Source organism: Podarcis muralis, chromosome 1 (genome assembly GCF_964188315.1).
Source record: "Podarcis muralis chromosome 1, rPodMur119.hap1.1, whole genome shotgun sequence".
Taxonomy (NCBI): domain Eukaryota; kingdom Metazoa; phylum Chordata; class Lepidosauria; order Squamata; family Lacertidae; genus Podarcis; species Podarcis muralis.
This window is the reverse complement of record NC_135655.1, coordinates 71,901,252-71,925,050: the sequence shown is the minus strand read 5'-3', so window position 1 is coordinate 71,925,050 and position 23,799 is coordinate 71,901,252. Positions and strand designations below refer to the sequence as shown.

The 23,799-nt window shown below is 42.9% G+C and overlaps 1 protein-coding gene across 4 annotated transcripts in view; it reads right to left on the bottom strand.

Annotated features, from left to right (window-relative positions):
• The window catches only part of KCNC1 (potassium voltage-gated channel subfamily C member 1), a 118,343-nt gene extending 99,764 nt beyond the window's left edge, over positions 1-18,579 (bottom strand). Inside the window, exon 1 of one of the 4 annotated variants that reach the window (XM_028732756.2) lies at positions 16,462-18,579. In XM_028732756.2, the coding sequence (XP_028588589.1) occupies positions 16,462-17,031 (570 nt within the window). In that variant the 5' untranslated portion in view covers positions 17,032-18,579. The remainder of the gene's footprint in view (positions 1-16,461) is intronic. The other 3 variants (XM_028732764.2, XM_028732792.2, XM_028732774.2) reach the window with 3 other exon arrangements.
• Between the last annotated feature and the right edge of the window lie 5,220 nt (positions 18,580-23,799).

The window sequence follows — 23,799 nt, the reverse complement described above, 5'->3', positions numbered from 1 at the left end:
TGAGCTACTTGGTATGGATTTGCAAGACTGAGAAACAACTTAAACAATTTTCATTATTTTAGCTATTTACTTGGGAGTAAAAAAGAAGTGGTCTTTCCACATGAGGTTTTATCAAGAAGTTCCAGTGCACTTCTGGATATTGATTTATTGCCGCTTAGACGTAGCTAACATTTCAAGTAATCCATACTGGTTTAAATTTACATTGGGTCTTTTAATAAAACCACTCGCACCCTGGGGATTTTTCAAAGGGATAAACACCCAAGATTAATCAGCCCAGGCACAGTATGTCGTTAACGTTTAAGCACTGTTCATTGCATGTATTGGTGTGTGTGTGTGTTTTAATAAAATGAACACAACTCTTTAGCCTCCCTATTAAATAGCCATTGAACAAATGCTTCATTCAGGACACAATCCTATGGTTCTATGGAGAGAATCCCGGGGATCACAGATGTTTGTGGATCTCCTTCCCTATAGGTGGAAAGGGATATCTGTGGGTGGAGCCAGAGGTCCACTCATAAAACATCCTTTGTTCAACTTTGAACGTGTGATTATGGCTGCACTGTTGGTAAATGAGAGCAAAAGGAAGGGGAAAGAAGTGTGTCAGGGACATATGTATGTGTGTGTGTGTGTGTGTGCGCGCACGCACATGCGTGCATGTGTTTAGAAGGTTGTCCCTGTTCTAGAACATAACAGCCCTAAACTTGCAGAATCAGAATGAAATACTTTCTCTGCCATTCATCTGGAAGTAGAGTCACTGTGGCAAAGTGGAATAAGATGCTGAGTTTAGATTCTGGTATGCTCTTGAGCAGAACATGTATGACCTTGAAATAAATTAAAAAATTAAAAAATTGTCCAGTAGCGCCACTGGGTATAAGCTTTCGTGTGCATGTACACTTCTTCAGAAGCAAGGGATAGTATGGAGAGACCTGGTCTGAATAGAGATATTGTATTCTTGTCTCATTACATATGCTAAAGCTATTTTTAGTCATCTGCATACTATCCCTTGCTTTTTCCTGTAGGACTAATTGCTGTCATTAACAGTCGTCAACAGGTTTACCATACCCATTGAGTCAATCACCCATCTCCTACTACCATTCTGAGAAAAACCCCACCCCACCCTCCCACTATATATAAGGGTCTGGTGACATCTGTTTCAGTGTATCTGAAGAAGTGTGCCTGCAAAAGAAAGCTTATACCCAGAACAAACTTAGTTGGTCTCTAAGGTGCTACTGGACTATTTATTATTATTATTATTATTATTATTATTATTATTATTATTATTATTATTATTATTCATTTCTACTGTGTCAGACCAACACGGCTACCTATCTGAATGTATGGCCTTGGTCAAACCAAATCACCATCTTCATCACAACATCTTGCAGGCTCGTTGTGAAGATATGTGTGTGAAGAGAGACAACATAATATAGTTGTTAGAATGTCAAACTAGAACTAAGGAGACCTAATAATAGATCTTAGCCAGGGCAGAATGGTTTCTTTTGCTGTTTCAAAAGAACACAACAAGCTAAGCATCCATTTCCCCCAAGTGGATGTCTTGCATTTGTTGCGGAAGTTGTGAAAAGGTGTTTAAAACGGACTGTTCCTCTAGCAAAGCCACTATGATTTTGACCTACCATCAGCTAGGCAAATCTAACAGTTCACATTAATATCTGTGTCTGCTTGCTAAATATCAAAACAATTACATAATAGAATTCCAGTGGTGTCTCTGTACTTTATCTGCAGCAGTGACATAACTGCCTTTTATGCAGCTCACTGAAATTGGAGATTTATTGCTTCTTCTTTTTTCAAAGGGCCATTACCATGTAATTTTAACTTACTCTTATTAAAGGGCTTACATCATAAGCAATTACTGGAGAAAACCTTGGAGCATAGATTTATTCAAAATTTTATAGCATGATTAATTTGAGTGTGATGCCATACATAAATCACATCTGAAGGAAATGAGAATCCACCAAGGCCAGATCCTGTTATCCTTTGTTCTGTAGCGTGTGCCAGTGAAATTATTAGGGTTGTCTGTGGAGTAAAACAAACTCCACAAACACTTTTGTATGATGCTGCAGTCCTATAACCACTTACAGCACTTGCATTGGAGAAAGCCACATTGAATTCAATGAGGCTTACTTCTGAGTAGGCATGTATAGGACTGCACAGCAAAAGTCGCAGGACCTTCCAAAATATTCATATAATGATGGGTGGGAATTAAATAATATTAACATAAGGTGACCTGGAAGAAGGAGAAGGGCAGTGTATTTTGAATTAAGACAAAAAGCAATCTGTACTGTACTCACTAAATTCATGCATGTTTAGAATTTGATCTGGAATGAGCCACTTTTAAATTCACTCTAAAATTGATTGCATTCACAAACAATTCAATGTATATTTGAGTTGATTAAGTGATTCCACAAATGCATATTGAACATCAACTGAAAAAGCATTGGAGGGGAAAGGTACATTCATACATTCTGTGGGCCTTTTGATGCAGGCATATGATATATTGGAATAAGGAGAATTCAGCATAACAAAGCTCCATCATTAGTGAAGAAGAATAAGCCTTCTGCACAAAGATATAATTTTATCATAACAAAGTACAATAAATTCTGCTTTCGTTTAGCATTTCTAGCCTTGCTTACACAGCTGTCCCAGCTCATAATTGCTACTTGGTACATCTCTATATTCAACCATTTCCATTTTAGCCGCCAATCACAAAGCCAACATGTTCCACTATGACATCCATCTGCAGTGTATCTCTCTTTAAATAGTGGCTGGTCTGCAGGCAGGAAGCAGTGATGAAAGCTGACAATATGGATTTAATAATTCAGCATGCAGAATAATCTGCTGTCCAGTGAAAAAATGGGATTTCAGGAGTCTCTTTTTTATTTCATGCCATGCATTGGCTCCACCTGATTTTAAATTGCATTCTATCTACTATTCCAACATCTATATCCTGTCATCTGCATTTGAATGAATCACCTACTTACATAATGTAATATTCAACAGAAGAAACCAACTCAGGCTTGCAGAAATGTTTCCTCCTGTATTTTCAACATGTAGAATTTGAAAGGTAATTGCACAGCCCTTAAAATGACATATTGCCGTTTTATTCGAAATAAAGGAAAGGCCCAATCCTTTGTGAGTAATTCTACTTAACATTAATGAAATATTTTAAGGGAATGATCTTTTGCATTAAGTACAACTTTACAGGTTTGAACCCTGTGTATTGATTTTTCTCAACACTCACCAGTTCTTGAACAAACACAGCACTCAGCAATGCTGTGGTCACAAATTTCCTGAACACTAAAATGAAATAAAGACAGTAGAATGAAATAGGACACCCACATTTGACAACAGTTCAAAACCAGATGACTGTTGGTTGTGGCTCTTGTCAAGACATGATTTTTATATGTTCAGGTCAGAATTCTGGTGAATGTTGACCTTTGCATGCAATTCATATAAGCTGAGATTTTCTGGTAAATGTCCGATTCTGTAATGGGAAAATGTTGATAAATTTTTTCTGTTCTCAGCTGCTCTCAGTGGCAAATCTTGCTAATATCAGTTTGCATCTAGAGACATGGCCTTCTGCAAATAGTAGGATTCCTTCCATTTGTGGAGGAAGCTCTGATCTAGTAGAAAGTTCCACTGGAGGCGGTGGCAAGGGAGGTGATTTTTGCTGATTCCACTTCCCCTTGGCAGCCCCCACTGCCTCCTTTCAGGCTGTTGCAAAGGGTCTTCCAATGCGTTGGCTTTTCAGGATCCACAGAAGGCTGAAGGGAGAATCCGCAAAAATTGTCTCTCCTGCTTCCTCCTGTGAAGCACCCTGTGAACAGAACTCCACTCATGGGAGAGCAGGATGCAACCCATGGCAATTTTCTAGGATTTCTTACTTACTGGCTAAAAAGATAGTAACAACTGGTAGATGTCAACAGCCACCAAATATGTATAAATTATGCTTATTTAACTTTAACTTGTCAAGGCAGCTTTGTTTTAACTCATAATATATAAATGTATCTATCTTTTAAGCAATGCTTTCACTTCAAGTGATCTGTTTTTCTGCTTTACACCCATGAGATCCATTTTCTCTCTCTCCCTGACATAAATGGGAATATTGGCAGCAAACTTTGTGACACAATCAGCTTGGGCCTATTATTCTCACGCTGTAAACAAAACACAATGATACATGTAAACTTTTACGATTATTTACTGCTTGCTTCATAGGACCATAAATATAAGATGTTGAGTAATTAATTGCTTAAAATTCTACAAGGCAGGCTCAAGCAGTATGTGGACTGAGAACTCCCAGAAGTGCAAGCTGGATTTAGAAGAGGCAGAGGAACCAGAGACCAAATTGCAAACATGCGTTGGATTATGGAGAAAGCTAGAGAGTTCCAGAAAGACATCTACTTCTGCTTCATTGACTATGCAAAAGCCTTTGACTGTGTCGACCACAGCAAACTATGGCAAGTTCTTAAAGAAATGGGAGTGCCTGATCACCTCATCTGTCTCCTGAGAAATCTCTATGTGGGACAAGAAGCTACAGTTAGAACTGGATATGGAACAACTGATTGGTTCAAAATTGGGAAAGGAGTACGACAAGGCTGTATATTGTCTCCCTGCTTATTTAACTTATATGCAGAATTCATCATGGGAAAGGCTGGGCTGGATGAATCCCAAGACGGAATTAAGATTGCCGGAAGAAATATCAACAACCTCAGATATGCAGATGACACAACCTTGATGGCAGAAAGTGAGGAGGAATTAAAGAACCTTTTAATGAGGGTGAAAGAGGAGAGTGCAAAATATGGTCTGAAGCTCAACATCAAAAAAATGAAGATCATGGCCACTGGTCTCATCACCTCCTGGCAAATAGAAGGGGAAGAAATGGAGGCAGTGAGATATTTTACTTTCTTGGGCTCCATGATCACTGCAGATGGTGACAGCAGCCACGAAATTAAAAGACGCCTGCTTCTTGGGAGAAAAGCAATGACAAACCTAGACAGCATCTTAAAAAGCAGAGACATCACCTTGCCAACAAAGTCTGAATAGTAAAAGCTATGGTTTTCCCAGTAGTGATGTATGGAAGTGAGAGCTGGACCATAAAGAAGGCTGATTGCCGAAGAATTGATGCTTATGAATTATGGTGCTGGAGGAGACTCTTGAGAGTCCCATGGACTGCAAGAAGATCAAACGTATCCATTCTTAAGGAAATCAGCCCTGAGTGCTCACTGGAAGGACAGATCATGAAGCTGAGGCTCCAATACTTTGGCCACCTCATGAGAAGAGAAAACTCCCTGGAACAGACCCTGGTGTTGGGAAAGATGGAGGGCACAAGGAGAAGGGGACGACAGAGGACGAGATGGTTGGATAGAGTTCTTGAAGCTACCAGCATGAGTTTGACCAAACTGCAGTAGGCAGTGGAAGACAGGAGTACCTGGCGTGCTCTGGTCCATGGAGTCACGAAGAGTCGGACACGACTAAACGACTAAACAACAATTAATTGTCATTTTAAACTTAGGCCGATGCAGAAGTGTGTTCTGTATTAAGATGTGATATTAGGAAGGGAACAAAAATGGGAGGAATGTTTTACTAGGTACCAAGTATTCACGTGAAATTTATTTTAACGGCCAACTATTTACAGGAAATGTAAACTAAAGATACAGCTAGAATAAAAATGCTTGACTTAACACATGGGCAGAGGTGAAGGAATGAAGAGAAGAAACTGGAGGAAACTACGAGGATACACCACTCATTGACTGAGCTTTGTTGCAGTTTCTCAAAGTAGCAGAGACCAAGAAACTGGAGGGTGGGAAAGGCTCAAGTCTGTTCAGGCATTAGCTCGCACCACAGCGACTAAAGAAGCATCTTCTACTTGGAAAGTGATGTCTCCTTCCTTCTCTCCTTGAACTAACTTTACAGGGTTAGTTCTACTGTTCTCATCAGTGCCTGGGCTAATACAATCTGCCCTGAGATTGGTAATGATGAATCGGGTCCTCCGTTAATGAGGGCACGGAATGCAGTGAGACCTGGAAAACCGACACCCTGTGTTGTGGGTGGGTACATTTGGACAGCCACAACACCTGATTGGTAGGTCCCTCAAAGCTGGGTACAATCTGGCCAATGGGACGCAGTCCAAATGGTTTGAGGGACTTTTTTATGCCCATGCATGTGACCCAGAGCTTCCTCTTTTGGCACGCGCATTCGGAACACCCGCCCACCTCTCCCTACTTTTAAGGCTTTGCTCTTGACCTTGCTATGCTGTCGTGTGTCGTCTGTCATTGGGACAGGGGCACGGCAGGAATTTTCCCCACTTGGCTGATTGGCTGGTGCCATTTGGGTTTTGCCTGCCACATAGCAAATCGTCACAACTTGTAAGGTTGCGGATAGGCTCTTGTTCAGGTGATAAGGATGGGAGAATGCTCTCACCATCCCTATGTGAAGAATATTCCGTTAAAGGAATCCAGGGACTAGATTGTTTGGTCAACCCCTGAGAGGTGGTTGTGCCCATGCCTGAGTCCAGGGGGACATTTGGGTGGAGGAGTTAGCCCGTTCCCGGCTTTCCACTTATCCAGGTGTTCACCCTTGGCTGACCTATGCTGGAACCCTGGGTCAGCGCTACCTGCATGGCAGTGAGCTAGTCAAACCAGAGCCTATGCAATCAGTCACTTTCTGTAATCAATAAAGTTGTGGCTTAAATTCTGCCAAAAACCAAAACCAAAATTTGAGTCATGTGTGAATTTATTTAGGGGGGAGGTTTCTGGGTCTGAACACAAAAAAGACAGACTAGAACTTCTTAAAAGTGCATGCTCTGGTTATCTCCCGCTTGGACTACTGCAATGCGCTCTACGTGGGGCTACCTTTGAAGGTGACCCGGAAACTACAACTAATCCAGAATGCAGCAGCCAGACTGGTGACTGGGAACGGCCGCCGAGACCATATAACACCGGTCTTGAAAGACCTACATTGGCTCCCAGTACGTTTCCGAGCACAATTCAAAGTGTTGGTGCTGACCTTTAAAGCCCTAAACGGCCTCGGTCCAGTATACCTGAAGGAGCGTCTCCACCTCCATCGTTCTACCCGGACACTGAGGTCCAGCACCGAGGGCCTTCTGGCGGTTCCCTCACTGCGAGAAGCCAAGTTACAGGGAACCAGGCAGAGGGCCTTCTCGGTAGTGGCGCCCTCCCTGTGGAACGCCCTCCCACCAGATGTCAAAGAGAACAACAACTACCAGACTTTTAGAAGACATCTGAAGGCAGCCCTGTTTAGGGAAGCTTTTAATGTTTGATGTATCACAGTATTTTAATATTCTTTTGGAAGCCGCCCAGAGTGGCTGGGGAAACCCAGCCAGATGGGCGGGGTATAAATAATAAATTATTATTATTATTATTATTATTATTATTATTATTATTATTAAAATAAATAAAAATAAATACATCATAATGAATAGTCGGCAGCATAGAGTGTAAGAGGCTATCGATGGCTGCATCACATACCCCAGAATTGTGTAGCTTTTGCACAGCTGCTCAAGCTCCTAGCATGAGGCAGCTGCATCACAAACAGGCTGGTGCCCCACTAATGCTGTAGCACCAGTGACTGAGGTATTGCACTGGGATGGTGTCAGATCCCATTTATGATCATTAGGTGATGAAATGTTCTCTCACTCAGGAACTGAAAGCCTAGCTCTTCATTCTCTGGGCAGTTACACTGCAGGAGCTTATGGGCTAGGTGCATTACAAAAGAATGCAAAGATCCAAATCGCCTTGTCAAAAACAGGTCTTCCCAAGTGGTTTTATGAATCAAGTTGTGACATCCAGGTTTTTCAGTCTAACATTTCCAGATTTAAAAGATTGTTGCATTTTTATTGTATTGTGTAAGATCCAAAGAATCATAGACTTGTAGAGTTGGAAGGGACTGCAAGGGATATTTAGTCTAGCCCCCTGCAATGCAGGACTCTCAATTAAATCACCTATGACAGATGGCCATCCAACCTCTGATTAAATACCTCCAGTGAAGCAGAGTTGCCCACCTTCCAAAAGAGTCTGTTCCACTACACCTCTTATTGTCAGAAAGTAGCTCAGTTAAGTAGATTTTTCCCCCATCAAGAAAAAGTCTTTTTTTATTTTAACAAATGTTGTATGTTCAGAGTGCAGGGGGTCTCTGGATTTGGCTCCAGAAACATGCAATGATAAGAAAAGTATCTGCCCACATATATTGCCCTGTGGAAAAGTTCACAATGTAAACCGTGCAGAAATGTCTGAATGTGTAGTGAGCCAGAATGAAAACAGCTAGAGGTTCCATTGTTGCTATTAGTAGGAGCTAATCACCGGTACTGGTTAATAACTGATATTATTTGCAATAGTATAATGAGATCATACACAAGCTGCTTGAGGTTGTTGATTTACACATGTATTTAGGCTTTTAACCCACTCTGTCCTGAAAGCTTATGTATATATGTTTAGTTTTTGAATTGTTAGCATATCCTGTTGTTAAAGAGCACAAGGAACACATTGTATTATGGCGTTAGCTAGACCAAACATACCCCATGGCAGGACCATCTACATTCCAGCTTACATCCCTACACATGCATGCACACACACATACATTAAAAAGGATCAAACTACACTATAGGTCAATCTACTAAAGTGAAGCTGCACCACAAAAAAAGTTGTTGCAAACCTCAGGACAGACAGAACCATTTAAAAACAAAAATACAGGAACTAAAATTATGGATTCCTGGCCCCTCCACCAAAAAGCTGGGTCAATAAAGTTCATAGTGCTACTTTATGTGTCCCTATCATTGTATGACTTGCCTCATGCTCCTTTTTTTCACACAGAGTAACATTGGGCATCTATACCAAGAAAGGTCTTGGTAAACTGTCCTAATCATAAACTTCAGATGTATATTTATATCCACTGCTGTTGAATCATAGCCTCTCTGACTGTCATTCTACTTGATGTAACTCAATGCTACCAAAATAATCTGGATATTATAGCTAGAACAAAGGAATGTGAGAAAGAGTGATATGTCAAGTTCCTTTGAAGGATAAAGTGAAAATCTGATTACTTGGTGAATTTCCTATTCTCTTTTACATTTTTTCTCCTCAATTTGCTCCCTGAATAAGTAAGGTGTATATAGTGGGGGGTGGGGAGTATTTGATCCCCTGCTAAATTTGCCAATTTGCCCTCTGACGAAGAAATGACCAGTCCATAATTTTAATGGTAGGTTTATTGTAGCTGTGAGAGATAGAAGAACAACAGGAAACCCCCCAGAAACCCAAAAGACAAAAGTCAGAGATTGATGTGCATTATAATGAGTGAAATAAGTATTTGATCCCTTTGCAAAAGATGACTGTACTTGGTGGCAAAACCCTTGTTGGCAATTACAGAGGTCAGACGTTTCTTGTAGGTGGCCACCAGGTTTGCACACATCTCAGGAGGTATTTTGTCCCACTCCTCTGATGTGTAGCTACTCGAACCTTCAGCTCCCTCCACAGATTTTTGATGGGATTAAGGTCTGGAGACTGGCTAGGCCACTCCAGGACCTTAATGTGCTTCTTCTTGAGCCACTCCTTTGTTGCCTTGGCCGTGTGTTTTGGGTCATTGTCATGCTGGAATACCCATTCTCGACCCATTTTCAATACCCTGGGCTGAGGGAAGGAGGTGCTCACCCAAGATTTGACGATACATGATCCCATCCATCGTCCCTTCGATGTGGTGAAGGTGTCCTGTCCCCTTAGCACAAAAACACCCCCAAAGCATAATATGTCCCCCTCCATGTTTGACGGTGGGGATGGTGTTCTTGGGGTCGTAGGCAGCATTTCTCCTCCTCCAAACATGGCGAGTTGAGTTGATGCCAAAGAGCTCGATTTTGGACTCATCTGACCACAACACTTTCACCCAGTTCTCCTCTGAGTCATTCAGATGTGCATTGGCAAACTGCAGACGGGCCTGTACATGCAGGTCTACAATCTTGTCCCTGACATCCTTGGACTGGTCTTGGTCTTGGTCATGGTAGCTACTTTGGAATCTGCTGGATTGATTGCTTCTGTCGACAGGTGTCTTTTGTACAGGTACTGTAACGAGCTGGAATTACAGGTAAGACCTCTCCCTTACAGCAGGTGCTTCTAATCTCAGCTCGTTACATACAGTGAAGATACCAGGTAGCCTGACATCTGGCTGGTTGATAGGGGATCAAATACATATTTCACTTATTATAATGCACATCAATCTCTGAGAGCCAGTGTGGTGTAGTGGTTAAGAGCAGTAGTCTGGTAATCTGGGGAACCGGGTTCGCGTCTCCGCTCCTCCACATGCAGCTGCTGGGTGACCTTGGGCTAGTAACACTTCTCCAAAGTCTCTCAGCCTCACTCACCTCACAGAGTGTTTGTTGTGGGGGAGGAAGGGAAAGGAGAATGTTAGCCGCTTTGAGACTCCTTAAAGGGAGTGAAAGGTGGGATATGAAATGCAAACTCTTCTTCTTCTTCTTCTACTTTTGTCTTCTGGGTTTCTGGGGATTTCCCTGTTGTTCTTCTGTCTCTCACAGCTACAATAAACCTACCATTAAAATTATGGACTAGTCATTTCTTTGTCAGAGGGCAAATGGGCAAATTTATCAAGGGATCAAATACTTTCCCCTCTCACTGTAAGAGTGTCAAGCTTCTCCTAAACTTTAAGCTCACAGGGCACTCATGTGAGATCGATTCTGGCACAGTGGATGGCAAGAGACTCATGAAAATTTTGTTTAAGCATAGGTAACTATTTTGTCATGGGGCATTACATGACTGGTATTAATTTTCATAAAATATCTTACTCCATTAGAATCATGGGAGGCCATTATTTCAACAAAGAACTCTTTGTTGCAGAGGAAAAACCCATATTTCCTTAGCTTTTTAAAAAGAAAATTTTAATATAACTCCCTAATAATTCTTACCTATGCCCTTTCCTCCATCATTCATGAAATGAAAGGCTTCTTTGGAGAAGCCCATAAAGCAATGAAGTTGCTAATTCTTTTTGCCCTTGTTCCACTCTTTTCTCTTCTGTTCATCTTCCTTTTCTCTCTTTTGAATCACATCTTCCTGGTCACCTCACCTCACTCTTCCATTCCAGTAAAATATTTTCCTTGCATTGGAATGGCTCTTCACATTTTTGTTACCAGTGGGATACTTAGGAATGCCAACCTTTGAGAAATTTTTCAATGAACAATTTGTATGCAGGTGCCCACATTGCTGTGTCTTTTGGTCCTTCCATATAGTCTTTCTGAATGCAAGGATGACCAATCTTAAACAAGGCTGGTGGACGTCAAGAGTATTGCAAACAATGAATTTAAAGAGGTTGGTTATCAAGGAGTTGTCAGTTCTATTCACTATCTCATCATGTAACACAAAATAAAGACTATGGTGCACTTTGCTTCAAGTTATTTGGATGGTGTTAACGTGATATGTTCACTGTACACTCAAGTAGAACTTTTTGCCATTGAATTTCTTGGTGGTTTTGAAATGTCAATAACAAATGATGCAAATATCATCCTGCCCTAGGACTGCTGTCAGTTGAGATTTCATCCCTTCTCACCCTTTTCTACTCCCTCCACATATTTCCCTGCCCTTCATGACTGTTTGTCCCTTTGCCACGATCTCTTTCCTCCCATCACTGCTGACCAGGAAGCTGCCTTTATCATTACCTTGTATAGGAAATTCTCTTTTAGACACCTCTCCCAAATCTGTTTCTTCAGCTAGCACAGAGTGGCATCAGTCAAAGTGGCTAAACACATGTAATTGGGGGAGTTGGTGGCTGAAGAGGGAAACAACATTTGCTTCAGAGAGCATCTTGCAGTCAAAATAAACAGCTTCCATTTAACATTGATATAGGAAATCTAGTGACACCAACTATCCCTTTCCATACCCACTACCATCTCCTGTTTGGGTTTCATCGAGCTAAAAAGCTTTGGAAGATGGAATTTACAGAATTCACTAGCCTATAAGTAAGTTCCTCTGAAATCAAACAGGAATTACGGGAGTTTATACAAGATGCTAAATATTCAAGGTCAAACTGCTGGCTCCTGCTGGGTTTCATCGGCTACTTGTTTAAACTCTACTTATGTGAAAGTTTTGCTACATATCATTGGGGGGTTATTCAAAAGATCTCTTAAATTGTTTTATAACCATACCTAGACAGGGAAGAAATCTAGGTATTTAGACACTGTTTAAACCTCAGATCAGCAGCTAATTCATTTCAAGGGATGGTCACTTTGGGGAAGATTTGGAGGGTAGTAGACTCTTCCCTCAAAGTAGACTGCAAGCAAGCTGTTGCAAGTGCACCACTTCCCCTTCTAGACATGCCTGACCTATCTTTGCAACAGAGGGGGAGGGGAGTTTTAAGATTAAGAACTAAGTTTTGTTTAACATTTATGCAAAAGACTCATACAGTGATACAGTATTTGTGACCTCCACATCCCTATGAAATAATAATACAGCAATATCAGTCCAGCAGACCTTCTTAAGCAGCAATTCTTCTGCCTTTCTTTCTAGGACAAGGTAAAAGGTAAAGGACCCCTGGACTGTTAAGTCCAGTCAAAGGTGACCATGGGGTTGTGGCGCTCATCTCGCTTTCAGGCTGAGGGAGCCAGCACTTGTCTACAGACAGCTTTCTGGGTCATGTGGCCAGCCTGACTAAACCGCTTCTAGTGCAACGGAACAGAGTGGCGGAAACCAGAGTGCATAGAAATGCTGTTTGCCTTCCCGCCACAGTGTTACCTGTTTATCTACTTGCGCTCGTGTGCTTTCGAACCGCTAGGTTGGCAGGAGGTGGGACAGAGCAGCAGGAGCTCATTCCATTGCGGGGATTCGAACCGCTGACCTTCTGATCTGCAGAGGCTCAGTGGTTTAGACCACAGCGCCACTCTGCTGCAACAAAACATTGCAGTGTGGAGTGCTCTTGTTCAGTATGTCAGCCAGCCATGGTACTTCCAGGTACTCCATTCTATTTCCCTTGTCCCTCAGATTTTCTGTTCCCTCCACAATAGTTGGTCAATGTTCTGTTGAGGGTTTTCAATTCTTGTTAGGCTGTTTTTAGATCCACCTGGGCTTTTTCTAAAGAGCTTTTGAACTTCTTCAGATCTTAGCTTGCTTCCTGCTGAAACCTCTCTTACATGTGGCTGCTTCTGCTTTGGTTACATAAGGATTCACACTCAGAATGAGTAAGCTATTAGTCTAGGAGATAATTGTTCTCAATCACAGGATTGGCTTTTATTCATTAGGTTACAAATAAGTACTTGTTTTTTCTGGATTTTGTATCTGTACTATGTGAGAAGTATTATGTCAAGCAATATTTCATTTAAAACATCTGCCTGTGAGGCTTTAAAATTAAGATAAAATAAATTCACAGGTATCTGTAAATTTATTGATAGAAACTGGTGTTTTGTCAAGCACGGGTAGCTATACTTTATAGCAGTTTTTAGATCATTCCTTTCTTTTTTGGACATCCAATGCGAGAAAGAAAACAGACCTGTATAGATGGCTCTGTCATGAACAGCAAAGTTGAAATGCTGAATCGTGTCCTTCAAACACTTCCTAAGAAATATTGATGTCTGCATGTGAATATGTGGCACAGATGGGGGGCACGCAACACACACGCATGCATTGGGGTGGGATTAAAAAACCACACTATTCTATTCAATATTTGAGTAATAAATACTTTACTGTATAGTTTTAGGATTCTTTCATGGACAACTTTACGACATGAGAAAAATTAAAATGTGGGGAAGATTTGGTCACAATTGTAGCCCAAGAAAAAGGTGATTCACTGTAGGAGTTTTGTACCCCCAAAGGCTTCAGAATCTCCAAAGATTTTGTAAATGTGAGATCCACCTTCAGCCCCACAGTCACATGTTTATTACAGGACAATTGTGTATACCTAAATATAAAACCATTTGAAAACTTCCAAGCCTAAATGTACAGTAATTTGCAAGCCTTAATCTGATGTAGGCATTTTAGAACTATACAGTTCTTAAATAAAACTGTGCATGTATTTTTCCTAGATGAACACTTTATTTGGTGTAATTGACTTTTTAAAAATAGTGTGTATGTAAATGAGCCTATTGATTCTTCTTCATGGCTTCTGTAGCTAGTTTGAGGTCTTTGTGGTGTTTTCTATTAAATTACCATAGCACAGCTCTGAGTACTCCTTTATATACACAACACATCCATTAGTTTCTATTTGCATTATTAGGTGCTGAAGGTCTGCTAATGTATCCATTAATAGCTATGAACATATTAGACAAAGCTTTTTTAAAAAATTAAATGTCTGCATGTTGTCTTACTCCTTATAGACAGTGCAAAACCTGCATAGAAGGTCATGAATTAAAGGAAAATTAGCCATTTGCAATACCTTTTGGACAATGGCAAATGCAACCCAAAGGCTTAATACACCCCACAAACCCATATCAAAAACCCAGCTAAAAAATGGACAGTAAAATAAACAAATTAAGAGAACAAAAATTATCCAGCTATATCTTTTGACAGAGGTACTTATAAATAGAATGCATGATTGTTCATTACCAGAATTGATACAAGTCACACCAAAATCATGAATTACACCCCACGGGTGCTTTCTACGGTTGTTGCCCCATGGGTCAGATGAAGCCTGAGCAAGAGGCCATTGGTACAACTAGTTCAGCAATGTGTTTTGCCCTGACTAGCAGTGGATCTCCAGGATGTCTTCCACAGCTCTGCTGCCTGAAACCATTTTAACCAGAGGTGCCACAAATTCCACTTTAGAATGAAAAGCATGTGCTTCAGCACTAAGCTACAGCATCTCTTCCGATATAGGATCTTTGCTCTGCACAATGCCAGCTGGGACAATGCATGCCTGGTCCTAGTCTGTGTGTAATTCAGTATCTATGGGGGAAGAGGGGAGACTCCATTTCAAATCCAGTTTGTGTTCATATTATATTTTCTTAGAGAAAGCCAGCAGGATCTGTCTGAAAAAAACAAGTATTTGACCTTCTCTATACAGTTTCATGTCCTCTTGCAAAATATCACTGGGATCCAAGTGTTGCTGCTCAAGAACACCATTGTTTTATGATCTAGCAAATATTTAATTAATCTTTACTACACACGATGTAAAGACTCACAGCTTTACATATTAAACTTGCTAATGTGGTACGAAATCTCTGAATAGTATATAATGGGGAGTAATCAAAAAGAGCCAAGCCGGGGCTCTCCCTCTACACATCTCATTCATTCCTTTGCCAGCCTGGCACCATTTTCCATTTTAAGATACAAGCTGAGCTTTATGCTTCCAGTAAGTAACAAAAATTGTTTTCTGTGCCCAGTAAGTCATCTCGTGTTTGTCATCAAATTGGCTGCTCTTCATGTATACAACCATTTTCCAAGTATCTTTTCATTTTTTTGCATTCTCTACCCACACAAATATATTTTCATTTTTTGTCTTGTCTATCCACACAAACATGCCCTCAGGAATAAAACATCCATGATAGCGGATGAGGGAAACAACAGCAACCATAGTTTTAACACACATCCATACACCCGTCCACTTAAGACCTCAGAAAAGTGAAGCAACTTTCCCCATTCAATCTTTCTCTTCATTTCCCCCCACTGCTTCCAAAAAGCAGCTGCATGACATTTCACCAGACCCCACTGACGTCAGTGTGTGTTTGGCTGGTGACATCAGAGGGAGCAGAATCTGTCCCTAGATTAGCACAGGAGCATCTTTCACCCCATCAGCAAAGAGACCAATTTTTCAACGTCTATTGTCTGTCTTGTTCACATTCACATTAATAAGCCGGACACAAAACCCATTTTCTCTTGCTTCCAAATGCTGGCATGAGGAAGAAGGAATCTTCCTCCTGCTCTGCAATAAGATATACCTTGCATGCGTGTCTTGATATGAGTCACCTGAGTTTAATAAAGAAACACAATTGCTAAAGTGAAGGCTGAACCTGGAGCATCATATCTGGCCTTTGGGTTGGAAATCAGATAAAAGAAAATGCCATTCAGCTCAATCAAAAAACCCATCATACAAGCCTTCAGTCAAGTGGCTGTAGTAATGAATACCTCTTCACTTTGTTGAGAAAAATGGTAGGTAACTCAGTAGAGAAATATGACTACAAAATATTGCTCAGGCAGTTACTTGGGTGACTATCAAAAGATGTCTACTTAAAATGGATTGCAATATTGGGTCTTTGTTATAATGTTCAATCTCCTCCTGGTGTGTTGTGCCCTTGTATCTGCCCTTGTTCTGAAGTGCTGGCTTCACTCACGTGGTGCCAGCCTTAGAAGGCATGTGGCTTCCCTTACCTGCCCTTAAGTGGAGAGGCCCTGCATGGTTTGCAGCACATGAAATGCAACCAGGAACTGGTGAAGAGCACCAAGTTAGAAACCCTCGTAGAGTTTGTGTAAATAAGGTATTCTGAGTGCTGGTTGTTTGGCTTACCCTTGCATATCTGGAGGAATAGGGATCCTCAAATAGTGCCCAGATACGGGGCTGCCACCTCTTCCAAAAGCCCCCAGGCCTTCCATCTGGAGAATCACTGAGTGCCAGGCGTTTAGTCATCTCCAGCTCCTCCTCACCATCACCTGAGTCTCCAGTGCCATCTGCATCTCCATCATCAGCACTATTATCCAGAGGTGCCCCACCAAAACTGTCAAGGGCCTCTTCAGCATCACGGTGCTGCCTGTAGGTCATCCAGCAACAGGGCTCCACATCGGTTTCATCAATGCCCCAGAAGGCCAGCTCCTCCTCATATAGAGGTCCACAGACATCTGCTGGGCAGTGCAGCTTACCTGTGCGGTAGTAGTTCAGGATATGGGCAAAGACACCTGGGTGCCGGTCAAAGAAGAACTCATCTGTGCGGGGGTCATAGTCAAAGTGACTGTGGGCATCCGGCTCCGCGATCCAGGCCAATCGAGTGCCGGGCAAGGTGCGTAAGGTGCTGCGGTAAGTCTGATGCCTGGTCCCTCCCACATTGATCACAATGCGATCGCTCTCATCGCCCTGGCCCATCTCGTCTCTTATTAGGCATGTCGTGGACTCATCCAAACAAGCACAACACACAACAAGCACATAAGGGGGCGTCTGCTCATCTGCAATCAATAACTAACTTGATACCTCTCCTATGTGGGGTAGAGGTGCCCCTATCAAGGGCATCCACTGGTCTTGGCCTCTTATACCCTTCACTCCCACAGGGGCAAAGTCAAGAGTACCAGTGAAAGTTAATGATGGCAGATTTGGGTTCTTTACTGGCAAATTGAAACTCATACAAGCCTCATTTAAAATAAGAATATGCCGGATATCCAAGAACAGTGATTGCGAGATATGGTTGGGTAGGTAGGGGTGAGTGTCAGAGTGGGGAAGGGGGGTTGCTTCCTCAATTAAGATGTATCAATTAATAAATCTAGTGGGACATAGCTGACCTACAAAGCGGGTTCAGTGGGGAAGATTGGTGGTGGCAGGGGCATGCAACAAGAGGCTGGAGGCAGTGGAGTAAGGGGTCCACAACACAACACACACATACACAGACACAAATAAGGTGGGAGGAAGAAAGTGGGCAGATACCAATGCCCAGCTGCAGCAATCAAACCCAATCTCTTGAAGATGCTGATGTTTGTAAAACAAAAATCGTTCTGTACTGGCGTCCTAGGAGCAGAGGCAGGAGCAAGAGGTGGCTGCTAGGAAGAGCTCAACACGTAGCAATCCTATTATTTAGGCAGGGTTGTGAAAAACCACAACCAGCAACTAAATGGATGGTGATAACGACGAAGCAATAACAAATCAGCAACGGAATATATAGAGAGATAGAGATAGCTGACAATTCTCCAGATGTAGCTCTCCGATTCAAACAAAAGACCACCAAATCCGTTCGCGTCGCCTTCAATCTTCGCTTCCTCTTCGGCTCCCTGCTTGTTGATGCCGATCACACTTTGCAGCCGCCCGAAAGGCGCCTTCGGCCCCTGAGCTTTGGCCGGATCGCCCCCCACCTTCCCCGCCACCAGCGGTGACTTAGGCACGCGACGTGGGCTCGCCTTTGCTTCGGGCAGCGTGGTGCTGAAATGGACAGCGCTCCCGCAGCCCTTGATTAGTAGCGCTTCCCTTGACGGGAGGCTGCCACTGGGGGTGGATGGATGAAAGGCGATGAGAGGGGTCGAAAGGGAGGTGGGCAGGCAAAAAGGGATCGGGAACGGGGGGTCTTTATTCCTCCTTCCCTACGTGTCGGGCTGAGGCGAGCAGGCGATCCAGGCAGCTTGGGGAAGCCTCAGGTGGATTGTGCTGAGGGAAGTGGAGAATCAGCGCGTCTCTGTCTGCTCCTCCCTCCCTCGCGCCCGCCGCCCAAGAGCTCTCGCAGGTGGTGCTGAAGGAAGGCTGGGTGCCAGAGAACTCGCCGCCGCCGCCGCCGCCGCGCTTGCCGTTCTTCGCTGCTTCGTCCAGCCAGCCCGGTCTCCGGACACTTCAGCACCGCGCAGGCGCGCTGGGCTCTGAATAGAGCAGTTCTCCCCGGGTCCTAATGCAGCGCGGGGAGGCAGCGCCTGGCAGCTACACGCGCGCCAGTGTCACCTGGAGTGGAAAGGCAGAGACACAGAGAGGGGGGGGGGCGCACAGCAAGGCGGCCAAAGGGAGGGTGCGAATTTCTCAGCCGGGAAGGGAGGGAGCGGGCGGAGGGGATCGCACCTCTGAATGGGATGTCACACAGCTGGAGAAGATCCCGGGGAGCGGTCCCGATTCGGATCTCTCCCTCGGAATGAATGGATTCGGCGGGGGGGGGGGCGCACCGGAAAGACCCCGGGGTTGGGCAACCTGGTGCTTCTCTCTGGAAGCCTTAAGAGCGAGAGGCAGCGTGCTGAGCCAGAGGGAGCCTGGGATTGCCATTGTCTACCTTGCTGCCAGCGATTAATGTGGGGACTGCAGGAGACGGCAGGGCTGGGCCTGACGAAGGGTCTTGCTAGCTTTCCTTTGGCTTTTTATTTCGAGAAAGACATAGAAAGGACTGCCTTGAGCCTCCTTTCGTCAACGTGAAAAGATGCACTCAGGCAATTTGGGGAGGGGTGCGTGAGGGAGGGGGGAAGGCAGAGGAGCGGCCGCTCCTCTCAGCTCTTTGCCATAGAAAGCAGCATTTGACATTAGCTTGGCAACCTTTGGAATGTTGCCTGTGAAAATCGCATCCCACTCCCCATCATCCCCTTTAATCAATAGAGGCATTTTCAGATAGATGGGAATGAGCGTTTTCTCTGACATTGGCTCCCTCTCATCAGAAGTGGTGATGAAGGAGGAAGACAGAAATGGCTGTTCCGCTAGTGGCCAAGAGAGAACAGGCATATTTCCCGGCTTAAAAGAGAAGCAGAGAAATCAGTTCAGGCCTGCTGAAAGAAAAGATCAATGTGAATATGTTGCTTGATCTTCAGTGTTCAAACATTCAAACCATCTTCAAACATTTTCACTTCAAAATGAAAGAGTTATTCTTGAGATGCCATGGGGAATTGGCAACCTGAGTTCCTAGGTATTATTCTTTATGATTTATGTTCCTAGGTCTAAAACCTTAAAAAAAAAAAAGCTTACTGAATTTTAATAGTGATTAAATAGAGATTTAAAACAACAAGAGAAGTTTCAAAGAGCAAGAAAAGAATGTGGAGGCTACAAATCACAGCCCAGTTATAATATGTAAATATTGCCAATTAGGCAACCTAAGGCCAGGATCCTGAAAACAATATGTGTGGGATGGAAGTAAGTTCCACTGGGAAATCTGTGGGCCTTATTTCCAACAAATAGTTTAATGGCTAATGGGGCACCAGCCCACAATCTGAACAAATGCAACAGAGGCATTTTCCTAACCGGAAGCATGTTTGTGCCCTGGTCAACAAGATCTGTAGATGTTTTAACAAAACAAAACACACCCCTACTTTGCAAATGAAGTAGATCCATCCATTCCGCTGCATACAAAGGAATAGAGAACCTGCAACTACAACTCCCATAATCCCTGGCCATTGGGCCAAGGTTTCCAGCATCACCTGGAGTACCAAAGGTTCCCCATTTCTTCTTCAGACCAAGGGTGTATCACTACATTTCCCCACTTCCTTCTCAATTCACTGATGCATTCATGATCAGGTTGCCTTTATTTAATATATAAAAGGACCAGGAATCATACACTATAAGGTTTATGGAAATAATGTCACTTGTACTCTGTCCTGTAATGTGAGGTACTACCGAGACACTAGCAACCTAAGTAAAGGTCTTCATTTTTCAGGTAAGATTGCATAAAATTCAATTTCACACCCCATAGCAGTGAAATGGACACAATGCGTTATAAACTCTGCTATGTTTCTTTGCTGTGTTACTTTATTATTTCTATATAGAGCTTAACTGGGACACATAAGTGTAATCACAGAGCTTCCTAGAAAGCACTAACATTTATGATGGACGGGAGTCACAGGATACATCTCCTCTGTGTGAGACCATTTCTCAATCAGGAAAACATGGCAGAAATAATATTAGGTTATGTTAAGCTGCACATACTTTGATTAAATGCCGTTTTATAACAGCCTTCCCCAATGTGGTGCCCTACATATTTTTTTGACTACAGTTCCCATAAGCCCTATCCAGTAGTCCAACAACATTTGGAAGACATCAGGTTGGGGAAGACTGTTATCCGATTGGGGCTGGACTAACTGACCTTGGAGTCACTTCCAACCCTTTGATTCTACAGTTGTAAGTCTGGCGTCTGGAGGAGGTCTGCTAAACTGCTCTGGGCAGCTTTAAAACAAACAAAACCTCAAACACTTTGATTTTCATCAACATGAATGTTTGACTCATTTCCGTGATTTTAACTGATTGCAGAAAAACTGTTCACAGAATATAGCTTGTGTGCGGACTGGTACCATACCAAATTAGCTGGGGTTCCCAGAGCTCTGAATCATATGGTGTCCTTTGGCCATTCACTGCTTGTTCTGCTGCTGTTGGCTGCATGAACTGGCTGAAAGGTCTATCAAGAGATGAATTTTATACTAAGCCATGGACCAGCACATCCTGCCCTGACTGGCAAAGAGCCACTATGACCTCAGACCTGCTTCATCAGATCCTGTTGTTTTTTTTAAAGGTCCCTATATTCTGTACACTAGGGGTAATATGTTGTCACTGAGGCCAAATAGGTAGAGATACTTCAGAAATATGACAGCCAACATGATGATAGAGGACATGCTTTTCTTTCCTCCTCCCTTGGCTGGAAGTGAGGTCAATGAGGTGTCTGTGAATGAGAAAGAGAAGTTTTAGATTGACACAGAGTCAGAGAGAAACTGAGTTTTAGATTCTGGAAGCTAACAGCATTTGTGGGGTAGCTATGTTGTTGTTTAGTCATTTAGTCGTGTCTGACTCTTCGTGACCCCATGGACCAGAGCACGCCAGGCACTTCTGTCTTCCGCTGCCTCCCACAGTTTGGTCAGACTCATGCTAGTAGCTTCGAAAACACTATCCAACCATCTCGTCCTCTGTCATCCCCTTCTCCTTGTGCCCTCCATCTTTCCCAACATCAGGGTCTTTTCCAGGGAGTCTTCTCTTCTCATGAGGTGTCCCAAGTATTGGAGTCTCAGCTTCAGGATCTGTCCTTCCAGGGACTCAGGGCTGATTTCCTTAAGAATGGATAGGTTTGATCTTCTTGCAGTCCATGGGAGTCTCAAGAGTCTCCTCCAGCACCATAATTCAAAAGCATCAATTCTTCGGCGATCAGCCTTCTTTATGGTCCAGCTTTCACTTCCATACATCACTACTGGAAAATGGGGTAGCTAAATCCCTCCCCAAAATATTGATGGAAAGCACTGATATCTGGGACATCTGTTGAAGCTAAGCGGCAACTCCACCTACATGGACCTGTGTGTGTGTGTGTGTGTGTGTGTGTGTGTTCATACATCACAAAAATGCTACAAACCTCCAGTGGCCTCATTCCAAGGAAACAGAACCTGGAAACATGATGTGCTCCTAGAGTTCTTATCACCCAGGACACATGTAACAATATTATTTCAGGAATCCGGTAAAAATGGTATTACTCAAGTGTCCTGCCAAAGACTCAAGTCTTTAAAGATATTGCTGTTAAAACAGATAAGGCAAATCCAATGGATGAAGTACAGTTAAATTTACAAAATGCATTTGACAATTGTCCACATCAAAGATTAATGATGATGGTGTAGAGTTGTGGAATCTTAGCAGAAACAGCTTGCTGGACAGAAAGCTGTCTTAAGAGCAATAGAAAAAGGCAAGTTATAAATGGAAAATCAATCTGTCTCTCTCCTTCCTCCACTCCCTTCTGCCTGCCCTGCACGCTCCGAGAAGTATTAAAAAAGCACTCTCAAAATAAAAGAATGTGCTATACACTCACATGGTTTTTGCTTAATACAGACAACCACTTTGTCCATCCAGATTTCAGAAGTTATCTTCCTCATGTTAAGCATTATTTTAAAGGATCTGCTGAAAACATTCTCATTCTGCCTTATACTGCTCATCCAGTCACTCACTCCTGGTATTCCCCACAGAGGACCTTAAGGTCCATGAATAATCATAGTTTAGAGGTCCTGGGCCCTAAGGAAGTCAGATTATCCTCCACCAGGGCCAGGGCCTTCTCAGTGATGGCTCCACCCTGGTGGAATGCTCTGTCCCATGAGACCAGGGCCCTGCAGGATTTAACTTCCTTCTGCAGGGCCTGTAAGACAGAGCTATTCCGTCTGGCTTTCAATCTGAATTTAGCCTGATCTTTAATTCCCCTTCCTCCCCCCCCCCTTTTTATGAAGATTACCCGCTCTGGGATCCCACAGCTAATTCTCCCCTGGTCTCCTCGCTGGCCCAAATAGGACTAATTTAGCCAGCTAGCCCTGGTGATCATCTAATGTTTATTGGATGGATTTCCCCCCTAAGTTGATTTTTGAATTCTGAATTTATTGTTATTCATGTTTCATACTGTATTTTATGCTGTTTTTAGTTGCATCAGTTAAGTGTTTTAAATTTGTTGTTAGCTACCCAGAGCCCGGTTTTCTGAACCGGGAAGGGCGGGGTATAAATAAAAAAATATCATTATTACTTTCCCCTAAGGCTCTGTTTGCTTGGTGAAAGCACAAACGGTTTAGTTTTCTGTGTTACAGCTGTTTGCTTGCTTGAACGAGGTAGCCAACCAACTCTTGGGATTGTCTGAGGAGAGGGAGAGAGATCCTTCAGGAGGAATTTCAAGGGGTACCTTGGTCATCAAGACAAAGGACCAGGAGAGATATAATAATGAATGCACGTTAATATTAGCCTCATCCTGAGTATCACGAACATTGCCAGGCACCGGCTGTCCAAAATTTCAAACTGGAGCATTTTCCTAACCTTATATTGACATGTTGAGGGTTGAACCTGGAATTTTTTGCATGTAGATCATGTGCTCTCCTGCTTCCACTTGGGCTGCAAATTATTTTGTTTCATCCAGCTTGCATCTGCATATTAAAGTTCTCACGGAGAATCTTTTTTTTTTTTTAAGCTAACATTCTTCCATCCCAACTACAAAGCAAGCTCAATTGGAATCACTGAATCGTCCCGGAGTCATTTTCAGTAGGAAACACTAATCGTTCTCATCAGTATAGGTCACGGCTTGTGATTAATCTCCAGCTGATTGTGAGTGGGAAGTGTTACCATCGGAGCGGTGAATTATATTTTTAAAAAAGATGTTAGTCCAGATTTATTTTTATGGCATGTCCAGATGTCTCTTATTGGTGATACTGAGCAAGCAAGTGTGGTTTAATGGATAAACTTGGATGGTGAAAG